Source organism: Pollicipes pollicipes, unplaced genomic scaffold (genome assembly GCF_011947565.3).
Source record: "Pollicipes pollicipes isolate AB1234 unplaced genomic scaffold, Ppol_2.1 Scaffold_7231;HRSCAF=8579_pilon_pilon_pilon, whole genome shotgun sequence".
NCBI lineage: Eukaryota > Metazoa > Arthropoda > Thecostraca > Pollicipedomorpha > Pollicipedidae > Pollicipes > Pollicipes pollicipes.
This window is the reverse complement of record NW_023597034.1, coordinates 41,245,277-41,272,370: the sequence shown is the minus strand read 5'-3', so window position 1 is coordinate 41,272,370 and position 27,094 is coordinate 41,245,277. Positions and strand designations below refer to the sequence as shown.

Sequence of the window (27,094 nt, the reverse complement as noted above, 5' to 3'; positions counted from 1 at the left end):
GCCTGGATCCGCCGCTGTCCTGTCGGGGCGCTGCCTGGATCCGCCGCTGTCCTGTCGGGGCGCCGCCTGGATCCGCCGCTGTCCTGTCGGGGCGCCGCCTGGATCCGCCGCCGTCAGGCACCCGTCCCCTCCCGCACTGGACCCGCGCCTATCGGTCGGCAGGGCATGAGCGTGGCGCGGCCCCCTCTTCGTCCTCCCGCACCGACGATAAACACAGCCGGCCGCCGGGCCGGTCCGCCACGACACGACAGTCTTGGCTGTAGTGTCTCGGCGTCGGCGGACAGGCGTGCGGCGCCACCGGCCGGGGCGTGCCGCGATCACCCCTCTGTGCTGCGTTGACAGCCGGGAGTGCGAGGCTGCGGGCCCGACGCCGCTCGGCCGGCGTGCGGTGCGCCCGGTGACGCAGCGGCGGCCACACGCCGGCGCAGCTGTGCGGAACTCGGCCGTGGCCGGCTGTTGCGAGGCCTTGAGTGCGAATGCTGTGCGATCTTGGCTACTGACGTGGACGACCGTCCGGTGTCGTGAGCAGCGGCGTTTGTGAGGTGCAGCGTCTCAGCCGCGGGTCGGGTCCGCGGTGCTCCGTGACGGGCCGGCGCGTCTGGGCCCGCGCGTCCCCCGCTGAACGAAAACCACACTGCTCGGCTTGCGCAAGCGCTACCTCGTGTGGCCCGGCGCGTGGCACCGGGCTGCGTCCCGCAGACTGAGTGCAGCGGTGCCCGGCGCCTGAGGCCGAGCCATGGTTGTGCCCGAGGTGGCCCCGACCGGTGCTCGCGGCTACGGGGCCATAGCGCCAGCCGAGCCGGCCGCGCGAGGAGACAAGGGGAGTGTCGACGGTGGCCGTGGTGGCCGCGGCGGGTCGTTCAGGTGAGGCACCCTCACTGCTCAAATCAGGCGTGCATGATATGCATAGCGGAGGGGAATGTCAAGGAGTTGTTCAGGCTGGAGGAATCACGAAAAACCAGGACTGCCCCTTTCGTGTTGGTTGCTGTTGTGTCTTCGCTGGCGTGCCATGTAAGTGTCTAATTACCACTGGCCTAGGAACAGGGGGCTTGGGGGGGGGGGGGGCACGGCCCCCCTCCACTTTTCAAGGTGACGGGGGGCAGGGCAGCAGTGTTAGCTGAACCCCCCCCCCCCCCCACACTTTTCAGATTGAGGTTGTGTCCAGCATACTTTTCCATCACATTTAAATGTGCGTGCCGATTCACCAGCCATCTTCCTCAATGAGCGCCATCTTTTTCGTTTGCTTATTAACCATCGCTTAATATCACAACTGCAGGCCAACGCTGCGCGGCCTATGGAGACTGCAACGCCAGACATCCAGGCTGTTATTGCTATGACTTGCGAGCGCGTATGTTCAGAACCATAATACATAGTTTTTTTGTCAGTAATAAATTCTGACTGAATCATGAACATTTTAAGACGAACACGGATCAGCCATGTTAAGACTTAAAGCTTGTTAAGCTCGTTAAGTAACTATGTTAAGCTTATGACTCACTTCATCTACAATCTACGTTCAGAATTGCTCAATATCTCTGAGGAACACAGACAAACAAGGAACTGGAGCCTATGTGACAATCATTGGACCACCTTTGGTGATCAAGGATGCTGCTGCGTCAATGAGGGCTCCTGTGTTGATCTGGGGACAACTGCGCGGGTCAGAGGGCCTCCCGCGTCAGGGAGGGGAACAGTGTGATGTTATATCCTTGCGACGGCCTCCGGATTGACCAGGTCGCTAGCATGGCAGTCAGAGGACACTTCGTGATGGGATGGAGTGGCCCATCAGCCCTTGACTGGAACCGGTAATGTACCCCTGGTGTTCTACTCAGGGACCCCTTGCCCGGAATGACTTAACGAGGTCTCATTATTGTTGAGTAGAGTAGGGAGTCTCATTATTGCTGAATAGAGTGGGTCGACATAAACTTTAAAAAACGAGCAAGGCCATACCATGTTTGCCTGAAAACGTTCATTTTTTCAGAATGGGTTAGTGAAAAAAATGCACCAAAAGGTTTGAACATGCCCGCCCGGAACCTCGAGAGCAAGGACAGCGATGGTCTGTGTTGTAGCTCCCGTAAAACCTAGCTCGTAGGCCACTGCAAGTGTCACCAAACGGCGGGCGCCGTGTTAATCTGTCTTCTAGACGGACTAATAGTCACAGAAACACGAACAATAGAGAATTTACCTTTACTCTTTCATTTCCACCACCAGATTCCAGCACCGCTTCGCAGTGCTTTAAGGACCGATCGGTTCTTATTATCAATGTAAAAATCGTACACGTGAAATATGCACCCAGACTGCCTTGTAGATGTAAAATTTGATGTTCTGAAACGTTCAAAGGTACTTCTTTCAAAAGTGCCATTATTTTCGACCACCCGCTGGCCACGGCTCACTATCAACCACTGGGCCAACGACGCGCGGCCTACGGAGACTGCAACGCCTGGAGTCGTGTTTTTTAACAAGTTTTGCGAGTACGCATGCTCAAAATTATGCCACCTTTTATTACACTAAATTTTAGTTCCTAAAGGTTATGTTAAAGGAAAGGTAAAAGGTAAAGGTAATTTCAGAACCGTTATCAGTTGCATCCAGCGGTGGGACACGGCGAAAAGTTAACCACTGGCTAGCGCTTCGCGGACTAAGAAGACTGCAACGCCTGACATCAGGGTTTTTGTTGGTGAGATTTGCGAGCGCGCATGTTTAAAACCACATTATATAAATTGTATCACTGAGCGATTCGGCCTGAATGTTTAAAATTTCCAGACAAACATGGCTTGGCGATGTTAATATACATTGTTGGCCACTCCATCCACAATCACAATTTTCACCCTCAAATTTCGATCAAACACATCGATTTACAGTCTACTTTTGCGATGTCCTCAATGTCTGTAGAACGCAGATAAAACTTTACGAAAAAGCTTCTGAATTCTGTCTATTTAGAAAGAGTCCACTTAACCATTGTAAATTAAAGACACCTGTAATTTATTCCATGCGGTCGTTACCTAAGCGCCTGATTTCTATGGTTCATTGACCTTAAAAATGTCAACAGAATTGTCTCACGGTGGCTTCTGGTTTCTGTTCTGGTCACAGCGCAAAAAATAGCAATGGAACGAAGAAAACGGTATCCCTTGGTAACAAGTTAACTATATTAGAGGATTTTGGGGGAGGGCGGGGGTGGATCACCTTAAGTGGGGCTTTTGTCAACCTGCGTTTCTCTTAGCAAGACTCTGGCTACCCCCTGCCTACACGTAAAAGCAGATCAAGTCATCTACGTCGAGTGGTGGGCAATTGCATGGCCGTAGGACCAATTCATACCTAAGGTAAGCAGCTTCCCGGAGCCATTTTTCTGGGTTGGTATGGTGTAAGGGAAGATAATGCGGTAAAAGGTGCTGCTGCAGGTGTCCAACACATGTTATGCATCCCAATTAGTAGCAATGCTGATCCAGGACTGTGCAACAAAGCAGCCATACCATCAGTTCACGGTCAGTCATCCAGAGACGGCCGGGCCAGGGCAGTGGCCACCGAAGGCAGGCGGGAGCAGTGCTCAGACGAGGAATATATGACAGAAGGGCCTTCATTCTGTGGCTTGGTTCTCAAAGAAGGATCCAGTTTTATGGCTTTTGTCACATGGTTTTTGGCAGTTTCAAGCTTCCGAATTCGTTTCCGCCTAAAATGCCGCGACAAGTCTAATCTCCTGAAAAGCAGCCAGCGAAATGAAGGCGAATGCAAAATCTGCTGTACTGTGAGCCATTGATTCACTTTCAAAATTCCCACCAGCCTTTGCTTAGGCCATATTTTGGCATCTACCCTGTGAAGACAGATGCCTCCTCAATAACCCATAATGCCTAGCTCCTCGTGGACCTTCACGCCCCTAGGAAAGACAATGTTGAAATGGACAAATAATCTTGGGAAGCTGGATAGTGTTATTTGCCGAATGACAGATGAGTCGGATAGGCAATAGTGTGCACCAGTGAGAAACAGCTCTAGATCCATATCTAGACTATCAGTCATTACATCTGAATAAACAGCGATAACCTCCATCCCTACCCCCTCTCCCCCCGGTCATCTGGATTGTTTTCCAGAAAAAGTTCCTGAAGTATGCCATGAGCTTGGCCCCCGACTTTTTGAAACGTTCCTACGCCTATGCCCATCACCATTGTGCACATGTCGGACAAAGTGGAGAGTATTACGTGTGCGTGTAGTGTATATATATATATACTGCATGCCACGACATAACCTTCAAAGACGCCTAACCTATATGATGACCGATCAGGCAATGCTATGAAGAAGATTAACTACTTCGTCAGCCAGGCGACCTAGGTATACGACGGCCCCAGGCTCGCCAACGGTGGTGGCTCCGGATGTCAAGAACATTTTGAAGCCTGGACAGAAATTCAGTTTTCCCTATAAATTTATACTGGCTTAAATACGTACTTCATAAAAATCTAAGCCAGAATAAATTTATAGGGAAAACTGAATTTCCGTCCGGGCTTCAAAATGTTCCTGACATCCGGAGTACATCAGGAGAAATACGTACTTCATACAAAATCTCTCATCCCAATATGGTAAGAAAAGATGGGATGTCGCAATTCTGTCTTTCCAGCTCGATTTCATTTTCAATATTTCCAACTTACTTTTATTTCGTTGCCTTTTCCTGGTGGATCACTATTACATATATGGCGCTCTTTAGTCTAATGATCCGCACACACACAAACTTGCTTGGCCTTGCGCGTGCCACCCATTTCACATCAAATGGCAAACAGTCATGCAAGGGAATGACCATCGCGCGATGGTCTGGGGTTGTATGATGAACACGGCTCTATAACAAACGAGTAAATCGTGGATTGGCACAGCAGTTCAATCCTGCATTTAGACAGTTACACCATTTTAGGTGGTCCACTTAGGTCTATGTTTACCGAGCAGATGTCAAACTTTGTAAACGTGTGGGAATCGCAGCGGCCAAATACTTTCTCGGTACTGTGTTGCCAATGTGGATGAGTTCACGCTGCTCATTTGAAGTAAGGTGAGCATCCATCTTTCATACCACAACTTCAGGTGATATTGATATAAAAACAATATTGCTTCCATTGCTAACTGATCATTTACCCACCTTTCAGTTTATTAATGCTAAATGTACACAGTTCACCCACATATTTTGATGACGTGGATGTGGGTTATAGTGGAATGTTTTGTTAAGGTTTAGTATTCAAGTACTCACATTGGTGTGCCAAAATTGTTTCCATATATTATGTCACCTTGTCACACATTGTTTTATATAATCATGTAATAAATATGTGCCAAGGACCATGACACAGCTTGAGTCGAAACGCTGGCTTGCATCTGGGATTCTACAGGTCTGTTGGGCACCATGCAAACTCTCATGATTTGCATGGTGCAAACCATGGGAGTTTGTGAGCTTTTATCACATGCACTATTTTTGAATGGTATCAGCTGATAGAGAACTGGACATGCAGGCCTTGCAGTAATTTAGGGCCTGGGTGTGCTGGTCCAGTGATGCTGGCCCATCAGGGGCAACCTGATTGGCCCACACAGAGCTTGCACCCCACTGAGCTGGCTGATCATCGGCCACAGAGATAGCCCAGCATTATGGGCCAGCACATTGCTATTGGAGAAATGTCTGGGGTCTGCAAATGACTTGGTTGATGCTTAATGAATGCACTGATGAGTAAATGAATGAATGTGTGGATGGGTGAATGACTGAATGCATGTGCGGATGAAGAAATGAATACACATGAATGAATGACTGCCCAACACAATGAAAGACCTGACTTGGGTTTGGTTCTGATCTTATATGTTTTTTTTAGTAGTCTGGCTTAATGCAAGTAGGTTCTTCCCCATACCTACTCAGTGTTGTCCAAAACAGGCCTGTGTTGAGCCAACACCTGGTGGCCTGCAACAACTTACTGTCATGGTCTTGCATAATATTTTGACATCTCAAATGGTGTTGGCTTTCACATACATCATAAAATAATGCTGGGCCATTGTGTCACTAGGTTTCCATACTGATGCTGGGTCTCCCACCAGGTATGAGCCGCTGGCGCTCGATGAAGGTCTGCGGCACCGCGCCGTCATCGGCAAGGGCACCGAGGAGGAGCTGGTGGTGCGCGGCTACTGTCGCAGCCTGCCCCTCAGCGCCATCTTCTGGGTGGGGTCGCTGGCGCTGGGCCTGTGGCCCCTGCTGGTCACCTACTGGCGGCCGGACTGGCGGCTGCGGCTCACGCACGGGCGCTGTCCACTCTGGTGCGCCACGGCCGTCCTCCTCACGGTGGGTCACGCGTCTGCACTCCGGTGCGCCGCGGTCGTCAGCACGGTGGCTCCCCCTCCTGTTGACTTCGTTACGGCACTGTCGTCCCCGCGATGGAGCAGTCCTCTCCGTTCTGCCTCGACACGCATGATGATTTCCTCATCTCCACCCCGCCGCCCCACCGGTCTCGCATTGGGCGACGTCGGTGCAGGCCAGCTCACGACGTGTCGCCATTCCACCGTGCTCTGTGTGCGTGCGCGCCAGGTGTCGTCGGCGCCCGACGGCGCGACCCTGCGGAGCGGCGCAGCACGGCCGCGCTGACCGGCTCTGCCCGCCAGGACCTGCACGGCCGGACGTCGGTGGAGTCGGTGGTGAGCGAACGTGCCGGACCGGCGACGCCACCCCCGTTTCGGATCAGGAGGACGGCGGCGGAGGCGGCGGACCGCAGTCCGCTCCTGTTGCATCAGGACGAGGACGAGGTCAGTTGGGAAGTCGTCTAGCCGGTCAGCCGGAGGTCACGAAGGGTCAGCGGTCCTCGTGAAGTGGGCCACGAGGGGAGGTGAGACGAGATCTGGCTGGAGCCGTCAGGCTGGTGGTGATAGTTGTGAGGAGGAAAGTTATTGGGATGCAGGTGGGTGTCTCGGGGCGGGTAGCGGTGAAGTGAGCAGAATGGTCGTTTAGGGGAACACTCACCGCGAGTCCCGTTATGACGGCCTGGTGAACGGCCATTGCGGAGTCAACTCTCCATGCTTGACTCAGTTTTCCTGATAGGACGTGTACCCGACCTATACGAACCTGGGATGCGAGGTATTAATATCCTGCTAGCCGTCAGTGGTATATACTGCTAATAGATAACATTGTGAATACTTATCGCACATGCATGTATTACATGGCACAATTGCATGCATGCCTTATTTGTATGCATGCATCTTCTGGACATACGTTGTGAACGCATGTTGGCGTAGGTAACCATTCTAAAAATTGCGCATTGACAAAGTTCTCGTGTGTTTTTAAAGACATCAAAGACATCTTTGTTTTGTTTTAAGCTGGTAGTAGCGCAGTTAAGACTTCAGAGAGAGGTATGTAAACTATGCTGTTTTAAAGCGGCCCTTTAAAGTGACGAGTGACAGCGTCAACGGTATCCAGTTTAGCATGCATATTCGGGAGCGGAGATGGTCTCGTTGCCAGGACTCGTCCGATGGGGAGGGGCAGGACCGGACCTCCACGTCAAGCAAAGCACATGATACCTTGCTCAGTCCCCAGGTTGGTGACGACAGAGATGCTTCGGTGGTGAGTTCTAATCCCCTTACGTCTACGTGTCACTTTCTTTTTCTTTCGTCATCAGGCCCGTATGGTGCCTTGGTGATCCTGCCTAGTGGGGGCGGTCTGGCCGACTAACAGACGGCTCAATATTGTCTCGCGATCTGTGCTGTGCACACGTCAATATATTTTTATACGTGCTCGGAAAGAGAGAGGGGCTGCACGTGCTGCATGGTCGATATGTTGATTGTAGCAGTGGGTAAACAAAACTTCACGCACATACATACACACACACATTTATATACATATGTAGGCATCTAAAGTAGTAGCGCGTGGGGGGGGGGGTCCAGATTAATTAGCCAGACGCATAGCGCAGACGGCTGCCCAGTTTGCGGTGTATTTTGCACACAGACGGGCTTAAGCTTCGTGACAGCCCGCGGCATGAACTGACGGCTCTCCGATGCCGGTGTCGGTCAGCACTGGTAGAAGGATGCACGTTTTCATTGTAATAGACGGCATGCTTTGCATTTGGAGCGATACTCTTTTGGTTATGAGGGAGAAAAAAATGTGAAAGGGCTAAGCAGCCGAAAACGTGCCGCAAAGCTGGAGCGACAATAGCTAGCACGTCCCCGCGGACGGGAGACGGGCAATTGACGCAGGCAATGCGAGCTTACGAATACTTATCAGAATATGCTGTGCATCATTAAGGTTTAAATTGATGTTAAGTGGCTGACGAGCGTACCACAAGGACGCTAACGGCACTGACTCTTTGCGCAGCGAAGCAGGGAGAGGCCATAACCAGATTTATTTATTTAATACCCTGATTGCATGACGCAGCATTGCGCGGGCGACCTGTCCGCGTGCTTTAGGAGAGGGGAACTTTTATAGATACTAACTGAGACTCGCTCATGTAGTTGTGACAAGAATCAACGTCACGTCACGGCTGGGGACACTGCCAGCACCAACATCACCGGCTCTTCACGCAGCGCGGCGAGCGGGAATTATAAGCATCGATGTCCCGGGTGCGTGGAAACGCGTTACGCAGGCCATGCGTGGGAGTGATCCATGAGTGTTAAATAGCCTACATGCGCTAACTCAGGGATGAAGCAGGTGGAGCCGCGGGGGCCATGACCCACTGTACCATGAGGTTCCGCTAGATGCAGGGCGATTGCGCAGGAATTCGGTAAAACTTCGCAGGAGTTTGGTTGACGTCATTTTGTTGGGAGTAGCTGTTACATCGTCGGCGGCAGAGCTACCGATGCTAACAGCGTCGCCTCCTCGCGCAGTGAAGTACGCGGGGACGTCTTGGCCGACTCTGGCTCTTCGCGCAGCGAAGCAAACGGGTACCGCTTGTATGCTACTACTCTAACGGCCATCGTAGGCTTTCAGTCAGTGAACATTACGTGATTTGATATGCGCCGAGGCTTCGTGTTGTCTAGATGCATGCGCAGTTGTATGTTTAGGATGATTGCAAGGCGCAGACGAGCCCAGGGTAAACGGACAAGCCATTCCGACTTTCAAAGCATGCAGCTCTTGGGGTCTTCAAGCCAACAATGTCTCAACCCTTCCCGCTATATCCCTAAGAGCTGTCTAGATTATTAACAAATGCCCATGTCATACGTCTGTTGCACAATGCTCGGGTAACTAGCATAGCCCAGTTTCAAGTCAGCCACGTGCACGTCTCAGACATTTATGATTGAACCAAACTGTGAGACGGGTGTTTAAGAAGCGGATTCGAATCTCCGAATTCTTTCGTGACTTGACAACCATTGCCGAATCCGATTCGGCTTCCAATTCCCATTGCGATTCGGAATATGCGACACACCCAAATCTAAACCTGGCTCCGGCCAAAACAGAATTGATGTTGTAATCGTATACAATTCCGCGCACGGCCAGCACAGCTCTCCTGACTGTGTTGGCCACAAGCATGTCAGCTGGCGTTTTCCACCGGCGATGAAGTCGTGAACCAAAACCATGACGTTCGCTGCATGCCTGAAATAGTATTGCAGTTTTATGCGCCCTGATTATGAACTGACCTGAAGATCCCACCGGCCTGCTTCAGCTACCTGTAAGCAGGAAATTGCGTTGTTCCATTACAGTCAAAGCGTGCAGAATAACTGAGGTTTTGTTGGATCTGGTCCAAATCTTTCATTGGACGCCTTTCCGGGATCCCGGCAGTGCTTGTTTCCCGAGCCCTGACCCCGCCACAGTCAGGCCACCGCCTTGGAGTCGGGCTGTATACCGCCCAATGTGCTCATGTGATAATGGAGAATCCGGAGATGATACGTTATCATATTATGGTACCTCGAGGCGGACGCATTGTCGTCATCTTGTGTGGTTTTTTTTTTAGAGGGGCGCATGGTACGATTTTTCTGAGAGGACACGTATTCCTGCTTTTGACAGAGTTTTTTCCTAATGCCTTGCGTGGATGTCATAGCGTCCAGAATACATGCTAAGCAGAGGTTATTACTTATACTCACAACTCATCACCCATGCGACGCCATTTTAGTGCAACGCGTTATTTGGTCTCCTGCCTTCGGCCGATAGTCTTGCGGAAGGATCTTTCTGAAGTTGTATGTTTGCATACCGCGGCTCTCCGCGTCAGGTAAGCCTGTGCGATTTACGATCGGACTGCTTTGCGAGCTGTTGGGCCGAGCAGGTTGTTCTCTGTCGGACTTGCATTCTACGCCTTCTTCGGAGGGGCACTGTGGAAACATTTTGTTACAGATATGAGGCGCACATCGGCTTATGCTTATCGGCTCTTTCCAGCGTCAGCGAAGCTCACAGTTATCTGCTTCTTTCTGCCCACGATTAACCTGCTCTAATCAGCTGCTCACGTTTTTTTTAAGGAAAGCATGTGGAGAGAAAGTGAGTCGTCCTGGAGCGTACTTACTCGTGTATGGCATCTTTATGTTCTTCGTTGCTCATCCAGGCGTTATATGATGTAATTTGGTCCGTACGTTTGGTTTTGCTTCGGCATTTCTAACCACCGTCGTCCCGAACGTCGTCGCGCCCTCTGAGATTGTCAGTGACGGAAACCGTGTGCCACCCCAGGACCACATTCGCTACTTCTGGTCGTACCACCTGAAGTACACCTGGAACCACGAGACCGGCTGCTTCGTCCAGCTGAGCGGCCTGGACAGGGGTGTCAGGGTCTCCCAGCTGCTGGAGAATTACAACGGGTACTCACCGGCGGAGCAGGCAGACAGGTCGGTGTCTGGTGTGGCGTCGCTGGGTGCTGGCGCGGAATGTCGTTTTGCGGGTGCGAACAAGTCACTCCGAACTGTGAAACGCTGCTTAGATTGGGGGCAAAGATAGTGAATTCGATCACACGTTCGATACTTCTTGCACTTTCGCACCGTTGCGCGGTTTGGATGGTTTCCTAACATTGCCAGTTGCCAGTTGCGCTCATATATATACATACATATATATATATATATATATATATATATATATATATATATATGTTACGTAAGTTGTTCAGTGCATTAGCGAGGAGCATTATTGACATGGATAAGACAGAAGTCTTCTGCTATTGTTTCGATAAAGGCATGTTGCCGAAATATCAACCCATCTGTATCTCGATTATCCTGGTTTTTCTCCAAGGAATAAGGCTATTACTACTGTGTTATCAGTTGCGCTGATATGTGCCCGTGGACGGCTCTCGCGTGAAGCGTTCGTGCCAGCTGATCGCGTGTCTTCAGCTGTGGTCTTCCTCAATTCGACTTAAACTTTGGCTCGAAACAGCTCGGCGGCGTGTCACCGCCTCTTCATTCTTGAGCATCTCTGTTTTGGCCGATATGTCCGCTTTTTCCGTGGCAGTTTGTCTGCAGGCTTTTTGGTGTAATTTTGTGGCTGTTACACCGGCAATTTTCAACCTTACATGTACTGGGAGGGCCGGTTTGGCGATGTAATCAAGCAAACCGTGGTAATATTATCAATACTGAACGTTTCAAGCGGTGCTTATGTTTACGAGTAAAGAAGATTAAGCATATTGTCAGGCTTAAAAGCCAAGACACATCAATCCAGAAAATACTCCAAATCCGTGCGAACGCTGCTACCAACAAGACATAAAAGTAATAGACCATCCGAGCTTCCACATTATAGCACTCAATAGGTGGTTCTGCGCTAAGGACTGCACGACGCACAACGCCGGAAAGTTACGATGCCTCACTCCGAGCATTAGATAAGGAAATTACTTGCCGCGATCTTCAGACGCCGCGAACATTGCCTGAACTTCGCGAACGTCCCAGGTATTCAGGCTTATCCCAACGCCTAATACACGCCGCTGCTTAGATCTGCGCGAAACACAGGCAGCCGAGACCAAAGGGTTGGTGTGTTAACCCCGGCACCCGCCCCGTGCTGAAGTCAAAACCAGGCGGGCGTACTGCAGCGGAAGGAGCAAACAGCCGGGAAACCGAGAATGTGTGCCAAAAACAGTAGGCCACAATGCAGACATTGTTCCCGCATACCCGTCTTCAAATGACCCAGTTCATCTGAGTCGTTCCAATATGCATGTTCTGCGACCTTGGTGTAGCCAGTAATGGCTCCTATGTCATGCAACGACCAACAAACAAGCGCGCATGAGAGCCGCCCGCAACTCCACCGGGACTGCTCTGTGATGCGGTGCTCCCCCGGCCGGCAGGCTGTCGCTGTACGGAGAGAACAGGATCACCGTCCAGGTCAAGTCGTACCTGCGCCTTCTCGTCGAGGAGGCGCTGAATCCGTTTTACATCTTCCAAGTCTGCAGCCTGACGCTGTGGGCGCTCGACGACTACGAGATCTACGCCACCTGCATCTTCGTCATCTCTGTCATCTCGATCGGCGTCTCCCTCTACGAGACCAGGAAGGTGGGCACACGGGGAGGCGAGAGGAAGCGCTCCGTGTGGTGGGAGCTCACCTGCGACCCCCTGACAGGATGTGGGCGGACTGTGCTCCGTAGTATAGCGGTCGGCTCAATCCCGTGGGCATCTGATCATAGTGTTAACGTGGCTTGTGTCTTCAGGTGGCTTCGCCGGGGACGCGTTTCTGTGTGCGTCCCTGGAATCCTTGCTAAGTCCGCTGGTGGTGTGCAGTTTGCCGGCGTCATCCACGAATGGTGCCTCTCAGGTGACCCAGACGCCAGCTCCCCGGGATGGTCAGTCTGAGGGGGGCCGGTCCTCTGCTGCCGTCAGCGCACGGCATCGAGGCGTCCTGTCTCTGCCGGCTCTCCGCCTGTGCTTGTGTGGCCGGCTGACGCTGCGCGGCTGCTCCGTCCTGTTCGTGGTCTGACCTTGATGGGGTGGGTCATTGTGCGGGCGTTTTGGCGAGTGGTTCAGTGTTGCCTGCTGCCCCGCCTTACTTTCACAGTTTTGGCTTTAGTGGCAATTGCCGCACGCCAGCGATGTCTGTTGAAGATATCGGGCACAACAGAGAGCACCTGGTAGAATCTTATAACGAAACCAGACTTTTTTCATAGTTTCAAACCATTACCTACACTAGACTTAATGGCACTGCTCGAAGTTTCGTTTCGCAGCAGGCGCCACTTCATCGTTGAACGTCCTCGTCGACTTACAATTTACTAACTCTCATCAGCCTGCTTATCCGGCTGTTCGATGCGCTGGCGGGCATGAGAACGAACGCCGGGGACGGAAGGCTGTCGCAACGTCGTCAGGCGAGGCCGCTTTACCCAGTCGTCGCGGTGCTGTTCCCCCTACAAACGCGTCCATTTGGTGACATCCGCAGTGCAGCTATCTTAGACCCTATGCCCACCCTATGCCGCCTCGAGTGCCGCCTCGCTCCCTCGCATGGCCGCCTCGCTGCCCCATGTGCCGCCTCGTCGCCTGGTGGGCTCGTCCGTGACGCCGGCCTCGCGCCTGATATGCCGCCTCATCGCCTCGTGTGCCGCCTCGCCGCCTCGTGTGCCGCCTCGCTGCCTCATGTGCCCGCCTCGCCGCCTCGTGTGCCACCTCAGCGCCTCATGCGTCCGCCTCGCCGCCTCGTGTGCCACCTCACCGCCTCATGCGCCCGTCTCGTCGCCTCGTGTGCCGCCTCGCCGCCTTGTGTGCCGCCTCGCTGCCTCATGTGCCCGCCTCGCCGCCTCGTGTGCCACGTCACCGCCTCATGCGCCCGCCTCGTCGCCTCGTGTGCCGCCTCGCCGCCTTGTCTGCCGTCTCGCCGCCTCGCGTGCTCGTCTGTGACGCCGGCCTCGCGCCTCACGGCCCCTGTGTTCCACAGCAAAGCGAGACGCTGCGGGACATGGTGCTCGCCTCGGCGGTCAGCACGGTGACCGTTCGGCGCAGCGACGGAGGTGAGGCGCGCCGCTGGCGCTGCTTAGCGCGATATCGACGCTCGCGCACCGCTGACACCGAGATGCGCGCGCGGTGCGGGCTGTGCGCGGACGTGGTTTGCCGCTAGGTTGTGTGCTTTCGTATACGGTTTGATTCTGGACACGTCGCAGTGTGAAGTAGTTGAGGCTACGTATGCCAGTGAATCCTGACACGGCTGCTGGTCACCAGCTGATTAAATATTGGACGGTGGTCTCCCTCCGGGCGAGTCGGTAGCATAGGGAAACGTCTGCTGCTCTGTATGTCCCAGCTGTTTGCCCCTGCCGGCCGGATAAAACGGACCCCTTTTCCCATGTTCATCCGTAAACTCCGATGCCTGGTGTTCATGCACGTTCGCCCCCGCCTTGGCACGTTTCGGGCTGTCCCGCGCATCCCCGCCTGCCAGCCCACGTCACCATCCGCCGTCGGTTAGCCCTCGGCGCGCCTTTGCAGAGGTGGTCGAGCTGGGCTGCGAGCGTCTGGTGCCGGGAGATGTGCTCGTGCTGCCCGAGAGCGGCTGCTCCATGGCCTGCGACGCCGTGCTGGTGGCCGGCTCCTGCATCGTCAACGAGTCCATGCTCACCGGTGAGGGCCATGCCGAGAGTCCATGGTGAGAGTTCATGCTCACCGGTGAGGGCATTGTGCGTGCTGAGGCGCCGACGCGATAGCCTGGATAGTTTCTTTGCGTCGGATGGCGAACGGCGGTTCATGTGAGCCGCTCTGGCCGCGTTTTCAGCCCTGGACTGGAGCCGGTGGTTCCGTTCTTTTCGGTCGTCTTCTTCGACCATGGAAGACACTACTAGGACGTGATGCGTTGTCAATAAGGCTTTCAGCTCTTTGTCGTAGTAGTATTAAACAACGCGTGAGATTGGGTCCCTCCGACTGAATGACCTTCCGCTAGGCGCCGATTATCGGTAATTGCTATGTTGCCTGAAATTAAAGTGGTGTACAATGTGCGCGGCCGCCAACTGGCGCGTGACGCGGCGTTCGGCGGCGTGCGCCTGACACTGGGTCCGCGCCAGGGGAGAGTGTGCCCGTGACGAAGACCCAGCTGACCTGCGGGGAGGAGGGGGAGCTGTTCTCGCCCGAGAGCCACAAGCGGCACACGCTGTTCTGCGGCACGCAGGTTATCCAGACGCGCTTCTACGGCAACAGCCCGGTGAGCAGCCCCTCTGTCCTGTCCCCTGCTCTGGGGCGGGACGTCTGTGGGGTGACGGGGTCACGCTGCGGGGTCGGTTCCCCTGTGCGGCCCGGCCAGCACAGTGGAGCCCGTGCTGCAGTGTCTCGCGGGCTTCACAGTGGAGGACGTTGAGTGTGGGGGCGTGTCCCGAACGTCCGGACTTCTCCGTTGCTTTGACGGGTTGCGTTGTCTGCCCGGATGACAGTGCGGGCATATGGACAGACGATGAGTCGGTTTCGTGTCGTGACGCGGGCCAGACGCGTGTGACGTCGTACTTTGGTCATACGCCAGCTGTGGCTCATGACTTGACGATGAGTCGGGCTCGCGTCGTGACGCAGGCCAGACGCGTGTGACGTCATACTTTGTTCATATACCAATTGTGGCTCATGACTTGACTATGAGTCGGGCACGCGTCGTGACGCAGGCCAGACGCGCGTGACGTCATGTGTCGATCATACGCGAATCATGTAACAGGACTTGCTTCGTCTGCCGTAGTGGTCGCTTCGACTTGCTCATCATTTTTGGCCCTGTTATACAAATAGCGAGAACAATTGTTGGGCGGTCTCATCAGCTGATAACACAGAGCCTCGCCCTTTTGTTTCTCAGGGACAAGGCCATTGTCAGGTGAAGTGTGTGGCAGGGACCCGTTTCTGCGGTGTTGATGCATTTTGGGAGTTCGTTCGTGTTGCGGTGAAGGCGCACAGGGGTTATGCGACTGATGTACGAGTGTGATCGTGGTAACTATCGGCCATTCAGTTCAGTTACTTTGAACTGAAGTTCTCTGAACCCCTCAACACGCGGTGGTGCTCTCACCTCACGTACACAACTTTGAACTTATCTTACGAAAGACGCTGAGGATAAGCGTGAAACATTAAGACCGATGCTTGTCTGACATCAAATTACATAATGAACTGCAGCCGGTGTGGTTGTTCTGAGTGCAACCATAATAACTGTTATGTCTGCCTGCTTGACCTGCGCACGTCGCGTCATAACAGTCAGACGCTGATTGCGACGCGGGACGAGCGAGGCGATGACGGCGTTGGATGCCATTCCATCCAGATGGCACGAAAGCAGAAACGAACGAAGCTCGTCGTCCTTGGGAACCCTCACAAATTGGTGCGGCAGCATAATGACGGGTCATCGTTCATTAGCGTAGTAGGCGTCGGCGCCCGTATTCGTGGCGTTCTCAAACAAATTCAGGAAGGCGATTTAGGGTAGCAGCAGATTTCTGCTTCTCCTCAATTTCTACCCCGAATCGCAGATTGTGTGAAAGAATTGTGTGAGAATCGGCTGGACGCGGGCCTGTCATGGCCTGGATATTTTAACCTGCAAAAGGGATGAATTTTATATGACTTACTTTCTCGACGACCGCGACCAAAGTGCTGCTAAACGCAAATTTGTCCTCGGCATTTGGACACAATTAACTACTGCGCGTAAAACCCCAATCATCATTGCAGCAGCAGTTGACACCCTAGGTTCGTCACCTGAGGTGGCGGTCATTTAGGCTGCTTCCGATTACTGGCACAACTATGGGTCGGGCAGTGTCAAGGCTGCTTAGCGATTTGCAGCTGGTACGTTCGCCGACAGCATGCAGTCACGTGTTTAACTGCCCTGGTTGCCGAAGTTAACATCTGCTGGCCGATATCAACGCCCAGAAGCGCGTAGGTCCGGGGTCAGTGACCCTAAGGGCGGAGGTCGGCACCGGGGCTCGCCATCGCGATCTCCAGCGGTGTCCTCTGTCAAAATGTGCCGGTCTGGTGTCGCTGCCTGGTGTCGATCCGTGTTCGACCTTGCCACTAAGGTGGCACAAATACCCAGTTGGTCGGCGTTGAGGCAGCTGCCTCGTGCCTGTTTTGTCCGAACACTATCTCAGCTTGATTTCACAACACAGCTTGGTTTGGGGGAGAGTTTGGTTTCCTTCGCTAGGTGTTTGCCAGGTGTTTGGGGGAGGCTGTGTCGCCCCGGGGATGGTGCTTACTTTCTGTTCACCTACGAGGGGAAGGATGCACCCCTGTTGGATATTTTTGACGAATGTGTACCAGTTACCTCCCTGCCTGTTACATTGCGCTGTGTTTGATGTTGCTTATTTTTGAAGCTGGGCTGTGGCATACTATGGCACGGGAACGGATATGGTTTCGTTTGCAGTGTGTCATTGTATGATACAAGTGAAACATTTATGCATGGACAATACTGCTTCGTACCATTTGCCGGGCGGATGCCAGTGTTAGCTGCCCTGCTGTGTGCTTTTTTCCAGTTCATGTCACGGTTACGAACTGTTAAGTCTAGTTTTCCAAGTTAATTTGGAGCCCAAATCCTCGACGGACCATTACACCTGTGCCCTCTATCAAGCAATGATTTTCTCCCCACTGTGCGCGATCTTCAGCCCGAGCGAACACATAACTGATGCAAACCGTGTCTGCTCTTCTCTTATAATGTCCCGCACGCACCATCCGCCGCTTCCATATGAGAAGTTGATCACGGGACGTGCGGCCGCCGTCGGCCCGGTGCGTACGGCCGCCGTCGGCCGGCGGACCGGACAGCCGGACCCCGCCTCGGCTGACTCCCCACTGCCGGCAGGTGCTCGCGGTGGTCATCCGCACAGGCTTCAGCACGGCCAAGGGCGAGCTCATCCGCTCCATCCTCTTCCCCAAGCCCATGGGCTTCAAGTTCTACCAGGACTCGATGCGGTTCATCGGCTTCCTGTTCCTGCTTTCGGTCAGCGGGCTGGCGTACACCGTGTACCTGTACGTCATCAGAGGCGTAAGTACACTGCGCGCGGCGCTTAGGGGCTGGCAGAGGAGGAAGAGGGGACGAAGCGGGCAGATTCGACCGTTTTCGACTGTCACGGCGTGTAATCGCACCGAATCTTCGACCCGTCATAGTCGCCAGCTTTGTGTCCGCGTTTTCATTGGCGTAGGGTGTAGGTGGGGTGGGATGGGTTAATAGTAGGACGATGCTGTTCCAGGCGCCCTATGAACCCAGACATCAGTGGAGTCCCGCTCTTTCCTGTGACTGGGCTGTAAATAGTCCACTGTCATTTGGGAACGTGCCATAGACGATCCCTGATAAGATGCGGACGGGGGTGTTCGGTGAATTACGCAACTGGTTTATGGTCGCCTCGCGAATCACTGCTTCTGTCCCATGCGTATATACTTGCCATACCACTTCACATAATATCAATAGACGTACACAGGAAATCAGTATGGATGGGTACGCGTCCACCATAAACGTCGATGCTTCGACACTCCAACGGTTGTATGGCGGGACACCGCGCCGGCGCGCTTTATGTTTGTTGGCATTCCCGATATTATAACGCCACAATCCACACTGGAACATAGCTGGATCCGCTGGTGCAGGTGGAGCCAGCGTCCTGGATCCGCCTGTGGTCACTGCAGGATGTGTTGTTTGTCAAAACGTGTGCATGCGATGCTTGTGTCAGCCTGAATAACCAGGTGCTTCCATTCGCTGGTACTTTTCCCCCATTTGCACCGGACTAAAAGCACTCCGGTCATTTCCGGGTATGTCAAGCATTGCCACTTATGCAGTCAGCGCATACAACTTTTTAATGCGACGAAACAACTGTCCGCATTCGTGTGAATCTGTTTGGACTGCTGTTTGCAGACTGTTTCGAATTACTCCGAAGTGTGTCCAAAATATGCCGTACATCCGCCTCTGTCCTAAATACAGAAGTCACCTTTGCGAGAACGATGTATCGGCAATCGATAAGAAATGGGCAATATGATTGCGAATTACGGAGCATCATACCAAGACAGAGTCATAACCTGCCCCCCCCCCCACCCCCCCCCCCCCCCACCCTCTTCCTCACTATGAAGCTGTCTCCGTCATTTTTATTTTTATATTGTATCACGTGTAGCATCCACACATCTTAAGAGTCATTGCGTTTCAAAACATCCCACTACGGGGAGTTCATTGGGCTAATTTCACGTTAGTTCACGTGTGTTCTAAACTGGTCAAGACGTTATGTTGAAAGTTTGATCCAGGGTGCAAAAATTAAATGTGGGAATAGTCACTCAACTTCAAGGGAATTGCTCTGAAGCGGTGCGCATGGATGGTAAAAAAATAAACCAGTTGGAGGTGGAATCGCAAGCCTTTTGATACAGTTGGTGTTTTGACGGGATAGTGTACAGTTCACAAATAGCTACATGCACCGCCATTAATTGAATCACAAATTATTTGCGTTGCATGTAGCGATGTAAATCTCGCAGAACCCCAACCACAATCTCGACGACAGCGCGTTGTACACCGCACAGGTCTTCGAAATGCCAACATTCCCGTATTGCCCGACGCGTGCCGACGCAGCCGTGCGTCCACGCCAAGCAACGTGTCCGTGACCCTGCCGACCGTCACAGCGTCAGTCGGCCCCCGCTCCCCGTCCCTGGCCCTGCCAGCCGTCACAGTATGTCGGCCAGCTCCTGTCGACCGTCACAGCGTCAGTCGGCCCCCGCTCCCCGTCCCTGACCCTGCCAGCTGTCACAGTATGTCGGTCACCCCCCCCCCCCTTCTCGCTGCCCTCCCCCCCCCCGTCCTCTGCTGACCTGAGCTCGCTCGGGCAGGCATCCGTGCGGCACACAGTGCTGCGCGCGCTGGACATCATCACCATCGCGGTGCCGCCGGCGCTGCCGGCCGCCATGACGGTCGGCACCGTGTACGCGCAGAACCGGCTGAAGGTGGCCAGCATCTTCTGCATCTCGCCACCGCGCATCAACGTCTGCGGCAAGCTCAAGCTCTTCTGCTTCGATAAGGTGCGACGCCGGCTTTGTCAGAGGTGTATCCCTACTGGCCGGTAGATCCCGGTTCACCACAGCCGATCGACGTAGGTTTGCTTGAGATCTTAATGTTTTCTGCGTGGTGATGGCACATGACGTTTTGGATTCTGTCACGCTTTGTAATGACAGCTGGCCGACAGTATCGATCTGTCTGTCCTTCAGAAAGACGACACATTCATTGATGAGATTACGGAGTGGCTGTGAAGAAAGGTTCCCATACTCTCTATAAAGCGGTCCCAATTTCGTCGGATGCGTACCAGACAAAGGTGATCACAGCTAACCGCGGAGTGGCCCTCGCCCTCGCCAGGAGAGGGGGCAAAGCGCAGTCTGTCGTGTCCAAACGCGCGCTGTTACGGCGCCAGAGGCTGGACTCTGATCATCCGTCCCCCCGCCCCTCCCTCGCAGACGGGTACGCTGACAGAGGACGGCCTGAGCATGTGGGGCGTGGTGCCGTGCTCTCCGGCCGGCTTCGCGCCGCCCGAGCGGCATGTGCCGGCCCTCAGCGACCGCAGCGAGCTGAAGGTGGCGCTCGCCGCCTGCCACGGCCTCACGCGGCTGGCCGGCCAGCTGATCGGGGACCCGCTCGATGTCAAGATGTTCGAGGCCACCGACTGGGTGAGTACGGCGACGGTGGCCTGCTCCGCGCGGCACCCGACGCAGCCGGGCGGCCGATCTGGCGGAGACGTGACCGGGACCCGGCCCGTCGCTGGCGGCTGCCGTCAGCATCCGGCCAAGAGGGACTGGTGGTGGGCAAACGAAGATCAGAAGGCAGCATTTATGGGGTGTGGATGTGTAACCCACATGTGGTAATCAATGAGTATACATACATTTAGTTCATGCAATCAAGCGGGTAATTTGGAGGCGTCGGAAGAGTGGAACTCAATCTGTGCTGTTAGTCCACTCTTAAGCCGCCTCCCAGCAAACCGTGCGCAACCAAATACACAACGCAGCTGCACAAAACCTCGGCCACACAAACCGACCGTGCCATCTGTCGCAGCTGGTTGCTCCAGCCACTGCGAGATAAAGCGGAGTTATTGATCAGCTGATCGGTCAGTTGATGGATGCTTACATGAGATCACAGCAGAAACCACGGCAAGAACCTTTGCTGATGTGGCACGTGTTTTGATGTTTTCTGGCAGATTGTACACTATAATTTATGCGTGCTGACCAACGTTGCGATGATGGGCAGAAGAACAAGACGAATTTCTCACGTGTAGCAAGACTGAGTTGTTGCGGGAGAGGATCGCGAACAAATGAACGTCATTGAAACGAAGGCCGTAACAATTCACGTTCAAGGCCTTGTTTTGTCCACGATTGTATCACTCACGCTGCCTTCATTTCGCTTGTTCACCCCCCAACCTTGAACTTTTCCCTTCGGTCGGTCCAGCTTCGTATGTTGTGTCTGACGAGACGAAAATAGTTTTCAACACAACACTGTATCTGTCACATTCCATACCTGTGTAAGCTGCCGCCCTTGCTTCACTCATGGGTGCTGTATGATCATTTGCACTCGACGCGGCCTAAAAACTGTAAATCATCACCATCATCATCCCAAAATATTATTCCATCCTCACCCACCTTTGTCATACTTAATGATAAAACGTATAACATGGAAGGATTATACTACGCAGGATAAAAACATTCAGCATTTACAACTACTTGTTGATGGAAGTACTGGATAAGGCCAGACGTTTTGTTGGGATGGGCAAGAGCTTCATCAAATCAAGTCAAATAGCTCCGAAGTCTGGGGCGGTGACAGCATCATCATCGGCGTGATCTCCTCAGTGCAGAGCCTTGTGGGGGCGGCGCTGCGCCGTCACTACATGCCGCTTGCACGTGATTTCGGCCCGCTGTGGTGCCGTGAACCCCGCTTCGAACGGCGCGGTCGCTGTACGGACTACTGCTGCGGTGCCTCGGCAACAAATGTGAGCCCAGTGCCGCGTAGGTTTTCCTCCATCCAGCGGTCCATCTTCTGCGACGTTTCGTCGCTCAGGTGGTTCTTCCAGTCGCCCGTCTGACCCTTCCTCATGAAGGACAGACGCTCACCGTCTGCTCCCTTTTGTCCCTTGATCCTGTCCTCTTTGTTGACCCACTTGTTCTCCCGCATGCTCTCGAAGCTAAGGTGGTGCTGCAGCCTGTCCAGCTCCTCGGCCGCCAGTTTCTTACCCAGGAACTCGGCCGTTCGCTCGATGACGGCTCGCAAATCCCTCTTCATCTCCTCGAATGTGAGGAACAACATGTTGGGGTGCTGCCGCTGGCGCCACGCCTGCAGCACGTTTGGGAAGAACGGCAGGCAGACCATCTTCCCTTCGGTGTACAGCGTGACGAAGTCTTCAATGGTCGTCTCGGGGCTCAGTGTGCTGTCTGACATCAACATCTTGTAGTAGGAGACGCACGCATCCTTCGGGTTTCGTGCGACGTAGATAACCTGGAGAAAGACGGAGGATGGTGTTACCGTTGTCAATCCCACTTTCTGGCTGGCAGCGGGTGTCATTACTGCATTTACTCGATGACGGGCGGTATCGAATGATCACTGCTCCCTCCCGTGGTGCTTCCGATATTGAATGGTCACTGCTCCCTCTCATGATGCCTCCGATAGTGAATGATCACTGCTCCCTCCCGTGGTGCTTCCGATATTGAATGATCACTGCTCCCTCCCATGATGCCTCCGATATTGAATGATCACTGCTCCCTCCCATGATGCCTTCGATATTGAATGATCACTGCTCCCTCCCGTGATGCTTCCGATATTGAATGATCACTGCTCCCTCTCATGATGCCTCCGATATTGAATGATCACTGCTCCCTCCCGTGATGCTTCCGATATTGAATGGTCACTGCTCTCTCCCATAATGTTTCCGATATTGAATGGTCACTGCTCCCTCCCATAATGCTTTCGATATTGAATGGGCACTGCTCTCTACCAGATCATTTGCCGGCCCTGGTGACGGCCTCCCGGAGCGCGCACGAAATCACGTGGATTCCATTATGACAGTGAGACTCGGAGACGAGTGGCTACCTTTGGAACCGGTCACTGACGTGAAACTTAAAATGCGCAAATAAATACATACTTGACATACGTACGTAAAAACGAGCCTTTCAAAACTAACTGAGCTTAGGTCAGTCGATTTAGAGGTGCACTAGCTGTGGATACGGGCCTCGTGAAAAAAGGCATCTGGATTATACCTGGCACCCGGGATCGTGCGTAGCAGGCAACTGAGTTATTAAGGAGACTGCAGGCAGCAAGTTGTAAATTTTGAAAGCTACTGCAATTACATGGGCCATAGTTGCGTGCTTCGTGATGACTTCCGTAATCTTGAGCAGAAATAAGGAAACCATGTGCGTTCAAAATATGTTATTTCCTTTTGTGACTTCAAAGAAACTTAGGAAAATGGCTCTGAATGGTTGATGAGTAGGACGGACTGAGAACGCATCGTGGGTGGGCTTGGCCAGGCCCCTCTCAGTCTGGGCGGGTCGAGTAAGGCGAAAACCCTGTCCGTGAAAACCTCTACGGTATCGGTGGCCATGCTTTACCCACATGGCCAGCCTACTCGTCCACATCCACATCTTGTACACGTGCACGAGACCACTCGTCTGCATCTTGCACACATGGACCAGGCTACCCGTCCACATCTTGTACACGTGGACCAGACTACTCGTCCACATCTTGTACACGTGGGCCAGACTACTCGTCCACATCTTGCACGCTTAGGCCAGACCGCTGGCCCACATCTTGTACACGTGCACAAGACAACTCGTCAGCATCTTGCACACATGTGCCAGGCTACTCGTCCACATTTTGTACACGTGGACCAGACACCGCGCCCGCATCATGCACGTGCTGCCGAAGACTGCACAGTGCACACGAGCACCTTGCACTATAAACCTTGAGGCACTTGGCATGATTGGCCGTACTTTGCACGCGCGATTGTACCTCACCCAATGCCTCGCGGGCGTGGCCATCGCGTGCATGCGCTGCTGGAGTGGCCGGCCGTACCTTGCACGTGTCGAGCAGGCCGGGCGGGCAGAGGCTGAGCGGCAGGTGGGTGTTCACGAGCCGAGGGCGCGGCCTGCCGTCGATCGGCTGCAGCAGCCGGCGGCACACGGCATCGCTGCCCTGCTGCTGCGCCGCCTGCCGCCAGCCGGGCGACATTATTGCGGCGGCATCCAGGAAGTGCGTCCGGTCCGGCGCCAGGTACGACTGCGCCCCGGCGAAGTCGCAGTCGTGCTGGATCAGCCAGGCCATCTCCGCCGTCCAGTGGGTGCCTGCCGGCGCGGCAGCCGGCTGTGTTAGGCTGGGATGTGTTTTGCTGCTTGGAGGGGGGGGGGGGGAGAGGGGGCAGGAAGGTAACTTATTACCGACAAATTTTTGCAACGCTTTACTAAAATGACTTGCTTTTGTACTCCATATTGGTTGGTTAAACTTTACCATATTTTCAGAATTTTCCCTCAAGTGTGCACTTTTTTGGTCAGCAGGAGTGTTGCCAGGTCTGCGAGGGTGCTGGAAATGCCCTTTGTTGTCCTTTTCTTGCCCATTCCCGGCTATTTTCACTCATATGGTAGCATTCTCATCAGCTGCTAGGTTGTCCATTCGAAGGCCGCTCATGCCCTGGGAAATGGTGAAGGCTACATGTGTGACTCCTCACCGCAGTCCGCCCTTATCGCTGTCTGAATGTGCGCCGTTGTTTTCCAGTAGTAGGAGCTTTGGCTTACATTTAAGTTAACATTTTCGTTTCTCCAATCTGCTCAACTCCGTGCACATTTCTCAAAAACATTGTTGGATGCTGCACTTAAGAAATGAATCGAAATTAGCCCCAAGGTCGTGGTGAAGTTCACATGACGGTTGGCCAATTTATTTAGGCCATTTTCCACCGGCCTACTTGAGGTGATTTCCTCTGTCTCGCTCAGAAATTTAACAAAAGCCGAGGCGTGAAATTCAGTGTTTCCTTAACGTCAAAATGTTGTTGTTGAATCGCTCAGCCGCCACCGGGGAGTGTTTTAAAGGCATCGCGGGGCTTTTCCATAACAATTGAATTAGTCTCAGAAACAGATAGGTCAGGGTGGTAAAAGTCCGATGGTAGAAGCAACTTTCTGGAAATGGTCGATGATGTTATGTAACTGCTATAGTGATAATGAAGTCAGTAGTGCGTATTTTGGCATCACACAACAGCCTCGATGCTCATTTTCTTTGGACAGGCATTGAGAACTGCCTACGTCCTAACCCGAATAATTACCAAGATAGCGGATTTGGGGATTAGAGGTATAGGTATAACAGCGTTTTGACTTAGTGCAGCTGGAATAAACGCATGCGGCTTCATTCTATTGGGGCAAGACACCCATACCGAGTAACCGTAACCCATACAATCCTTTTGCCTAAAACGACGAAACGCGCACGCGCAATGCGTCTCGCCCAAAGATTTTGCGGCCAACAGCTGCGAACGCAACGCTTCACAGATTGAGTAAGAAATATACCATTTCAGTCAAAGGCATCCAGATGTTTGCTTGGTTATAATAGACCGCACAATGGTGTACCGGATTTAGTACGAAGTCACGCATAAATTTCGTGAAGGGGTCTCACACCACAAAAAAGTTAAAAACAGTCAGAATTGGACGTAGACAGGTGTAAATTTTAGATGGCACGAGACCCACAAAATACCACAACACAAGTAGAGCAATGAAAATTGAGCCTTTTATGAACGACGAACGAGAAACGCCACCTCGAAAATGAAGAAATGCCCTGGCGCACGAGAAATCATCACCCCTTTTTGGGATGGGGTATGATCGTTATGGGCCTTAGACTTTGCTTTTTCTGGGCTTCATGATGTTTGGTGTTATAGGGCGCGCCGACAAAGTTGAAGTGAGAAGGAAGAGTGCTGGTTAGTGGGAGCGGCGAGACTGAGGCCAGTGTACGGCTCGTGTTAGAGACGAGCCTGGTGGCGGTGATTGGGACACTGTTCGGGGGGGGGGAGGGGGGCACGCCCTTGGTCCCCCCCCCCCCGGCGACACCTCTGGTTCGGAGCAAAATTGTGCTCGATATCACGATTGATTGAAATGTTGCAATATTAAAGCAATAACTTGAAAGGTAACTCCGGCATAACGGGCAACAGCCGCGTGCAACTCCGAGACCACGCGGGCGTGCGGACAGCGGAAGCGAGAGGCGGTCGGGTGCAGCCGGCAGGCGGGTGCGCGGGCGTCTCCGTTAGCATCACGCGTCGGCGCAGAACGCTCGCACCGCCCCGTGTGTGGGAGCTCCGACTAGCCTCGGCCTCGGCCGGGACACCCTGGTCTGGCCGACGCAGCATCGCGGCTTTGTGTAATCGGTCCGTGGCCCGGTGGCGTGGGCCGGAAAATGGCTGCGCTTCGGCGAAATGCTGTCACAGGGCGTGCTCTGTCCTACATCGGCTGTCGTCGTCTAGAGTGGCGTGTTTATCGGAGACGAGCGCGCGAGATAACCGGAGCGCGGGCCTGATTGTGGGAGCGAGCGGCAGTTGGCCACCCAGCGAACTGCCGCTCGCTGTTTTCATAAATTGCCCTAGAATCGCTCAGCCGCCACCGGGAGTGGTTTAAAGGCATGGCGTGGTTAACATTGCTTGACCAGCGAACAATGTGCGAGGTTCGCACGAGGTTTAGCCAGGCGACTGGTATGTGGTACGCGCCGGCTGGTATAGGAGCCTGGAGTAGAACACCACCAAGGCTTCCACGGTGTCTGGGCATCCCACGTCGGTTTCAGAAGTTCTGCCCGTTAGCACGGTACGTGTCCGTGGCGCTTACGGCAACAATGGCAAAGTACTCCAGTGGGAAGGAGGTATCTCGAAATCGGACGTTTTTTAGCAGGCAGACTAATTAAAATGCCGCCGTTTTCGCGCTGCCGCCAGCCTGCATAGGTGCCAGGCTGAGCGTCTGTAATCGGCCGTCAGCTGTGATCCTTGCTCGACCCTGAAAACACACAGCTTAAGAGCTTCACGTCGTGGTTGACGCACGCTGCGGCGGCTGCTTAGGCCCGACTGCGCCCGGGACCGGTCCCGGCCCGAGCCCGCCCCGCCCCCACTCACCGCACTTGGGCGACGCCAACACCCAGAGGTCGTCGGCGTGCAGCGGCGTGCGCCGACAGCGCTCCAGCACGGGCAGCGCGTCGGCGCTGTACACGGCACCGTCCGGTCCGAAGCGCGCCAGGCCGTGCTCGCGGTACGCCGGCAGCGCCGCGTACAGCAGCGCCTCGGAGCGCGGCAAGGGCTCCGGCTGCCACGGCAACGCCATCGCCTCCGTCGGCTGCGCGACAGACACTGACGTTCGCCGCCGCCGCCGC

At 53.8% G+C, this 27,094-nt stretch overlaps 2 protein-coding genes across 2 annotated transcripts; one reads left to right on the top strand and one right to left on the bottom strand.

The window, feature by feature from the left end:
- The first annotated feature begins 405 nt into the window (after positions 1-405).
- LOC119110136 (putative cation-transporting ATPase 13A3) lies at positions 406-20,608 on the top strand. The gene is made up of 12 exons (XM_037233874.1): positions 406-864; positions 6,037-6,277; positions 6,595-6,735; positions 10,571-10,725; positions 12,162-12,366; positions 13,733-13,805; positions 14,275-14,406; positions 14,844-14,980; positions 15,608-15,625; positions 17,579-17,761; positions 19,576-19,764; positions 20,194-20,608. Exons 1-12 carry the CDS (start codon positions 737-739, stop codon positions 20,596-20,598), a joined length of 2,007 nt encoding a protein of 668 aa, XP_037089769.1. The 5' UTR covers positions 406-736; the 3' UTR covers positions 20,599-20,608.
- LOC119109518 (sulfotransferase family cytosolic 1B member 1) lies at positions 20,548-27,094 on the bottom strand. Its single transcript, XM_037233160.1, has 3 exons — positions 26,841-27,094; positions 23,786-24,054; positions 20,548-22,216 (listed from the first exon to the last, which is right to left on the bottom strand). Exons 1-3 carry the CDS (start codon positions 27,043-27,045, stop codon positions 21,686-21,688), a joined length of 1,005 nt encoding a protein of 334 aa, XP_037089055.1. The 5' UTR covers positions 27,046-27,094; the 3' UTR covers positions 20,548-21,685.

What these genes read in the sequence shown, in the direction of transcription:
- LOC119110136 (XM_037233874.1), top strand. Translation starts at nt 737, where the DNA reads ATGGTTGTGCCCGAGGTGGCCCCGACCGGTGCTCGCGGCTACGGGGCC. An exon ending in CCCTCTACGAGACCAGGAAG is followed by an intron (nt 12,367 to 13,732) that starts GTGGGCACACGG and finishes TGTGTTCCACAG; the next exon opens with CAAAGCGAGACGCTGCGGGA. An exon ending in CAACGAGTCCATGCTCACCG is followed by an intron (nt 14,407 to 14,843) that starts GTGAGGGCCATG and finishes GGTCCGCGCCAG; the next exon opens with GGGAGAGTGTGCCCGTGACG.
- LOC119109518 (XM_037233160.1), bottom strand. Translation starts at nt 27,045, where the DNA reads ATGGCGTTGCCGTGGCAGCCGGAGCCCTTGCCGCGCTCCGAGGCGCTG. An exon ending in GTTGGCGTCGCCCAAGTGCG is followed by an intron (nt 24,055 to 26,840) that starts GTGAGTGGGGGC and finishes CCGCGCCGGCAG; the next exon opens with GCACCCACTGGACGGCGGAG. An exon ending in GCCTGCTCGACACGTGCAAG is followed by an intron (nt 22,217 to 23,785) that starts GTACGGCCGGCC and finishes GTCTTTCTCCAG; the next exon opens with GTTATCTACGTCGCACGAAA.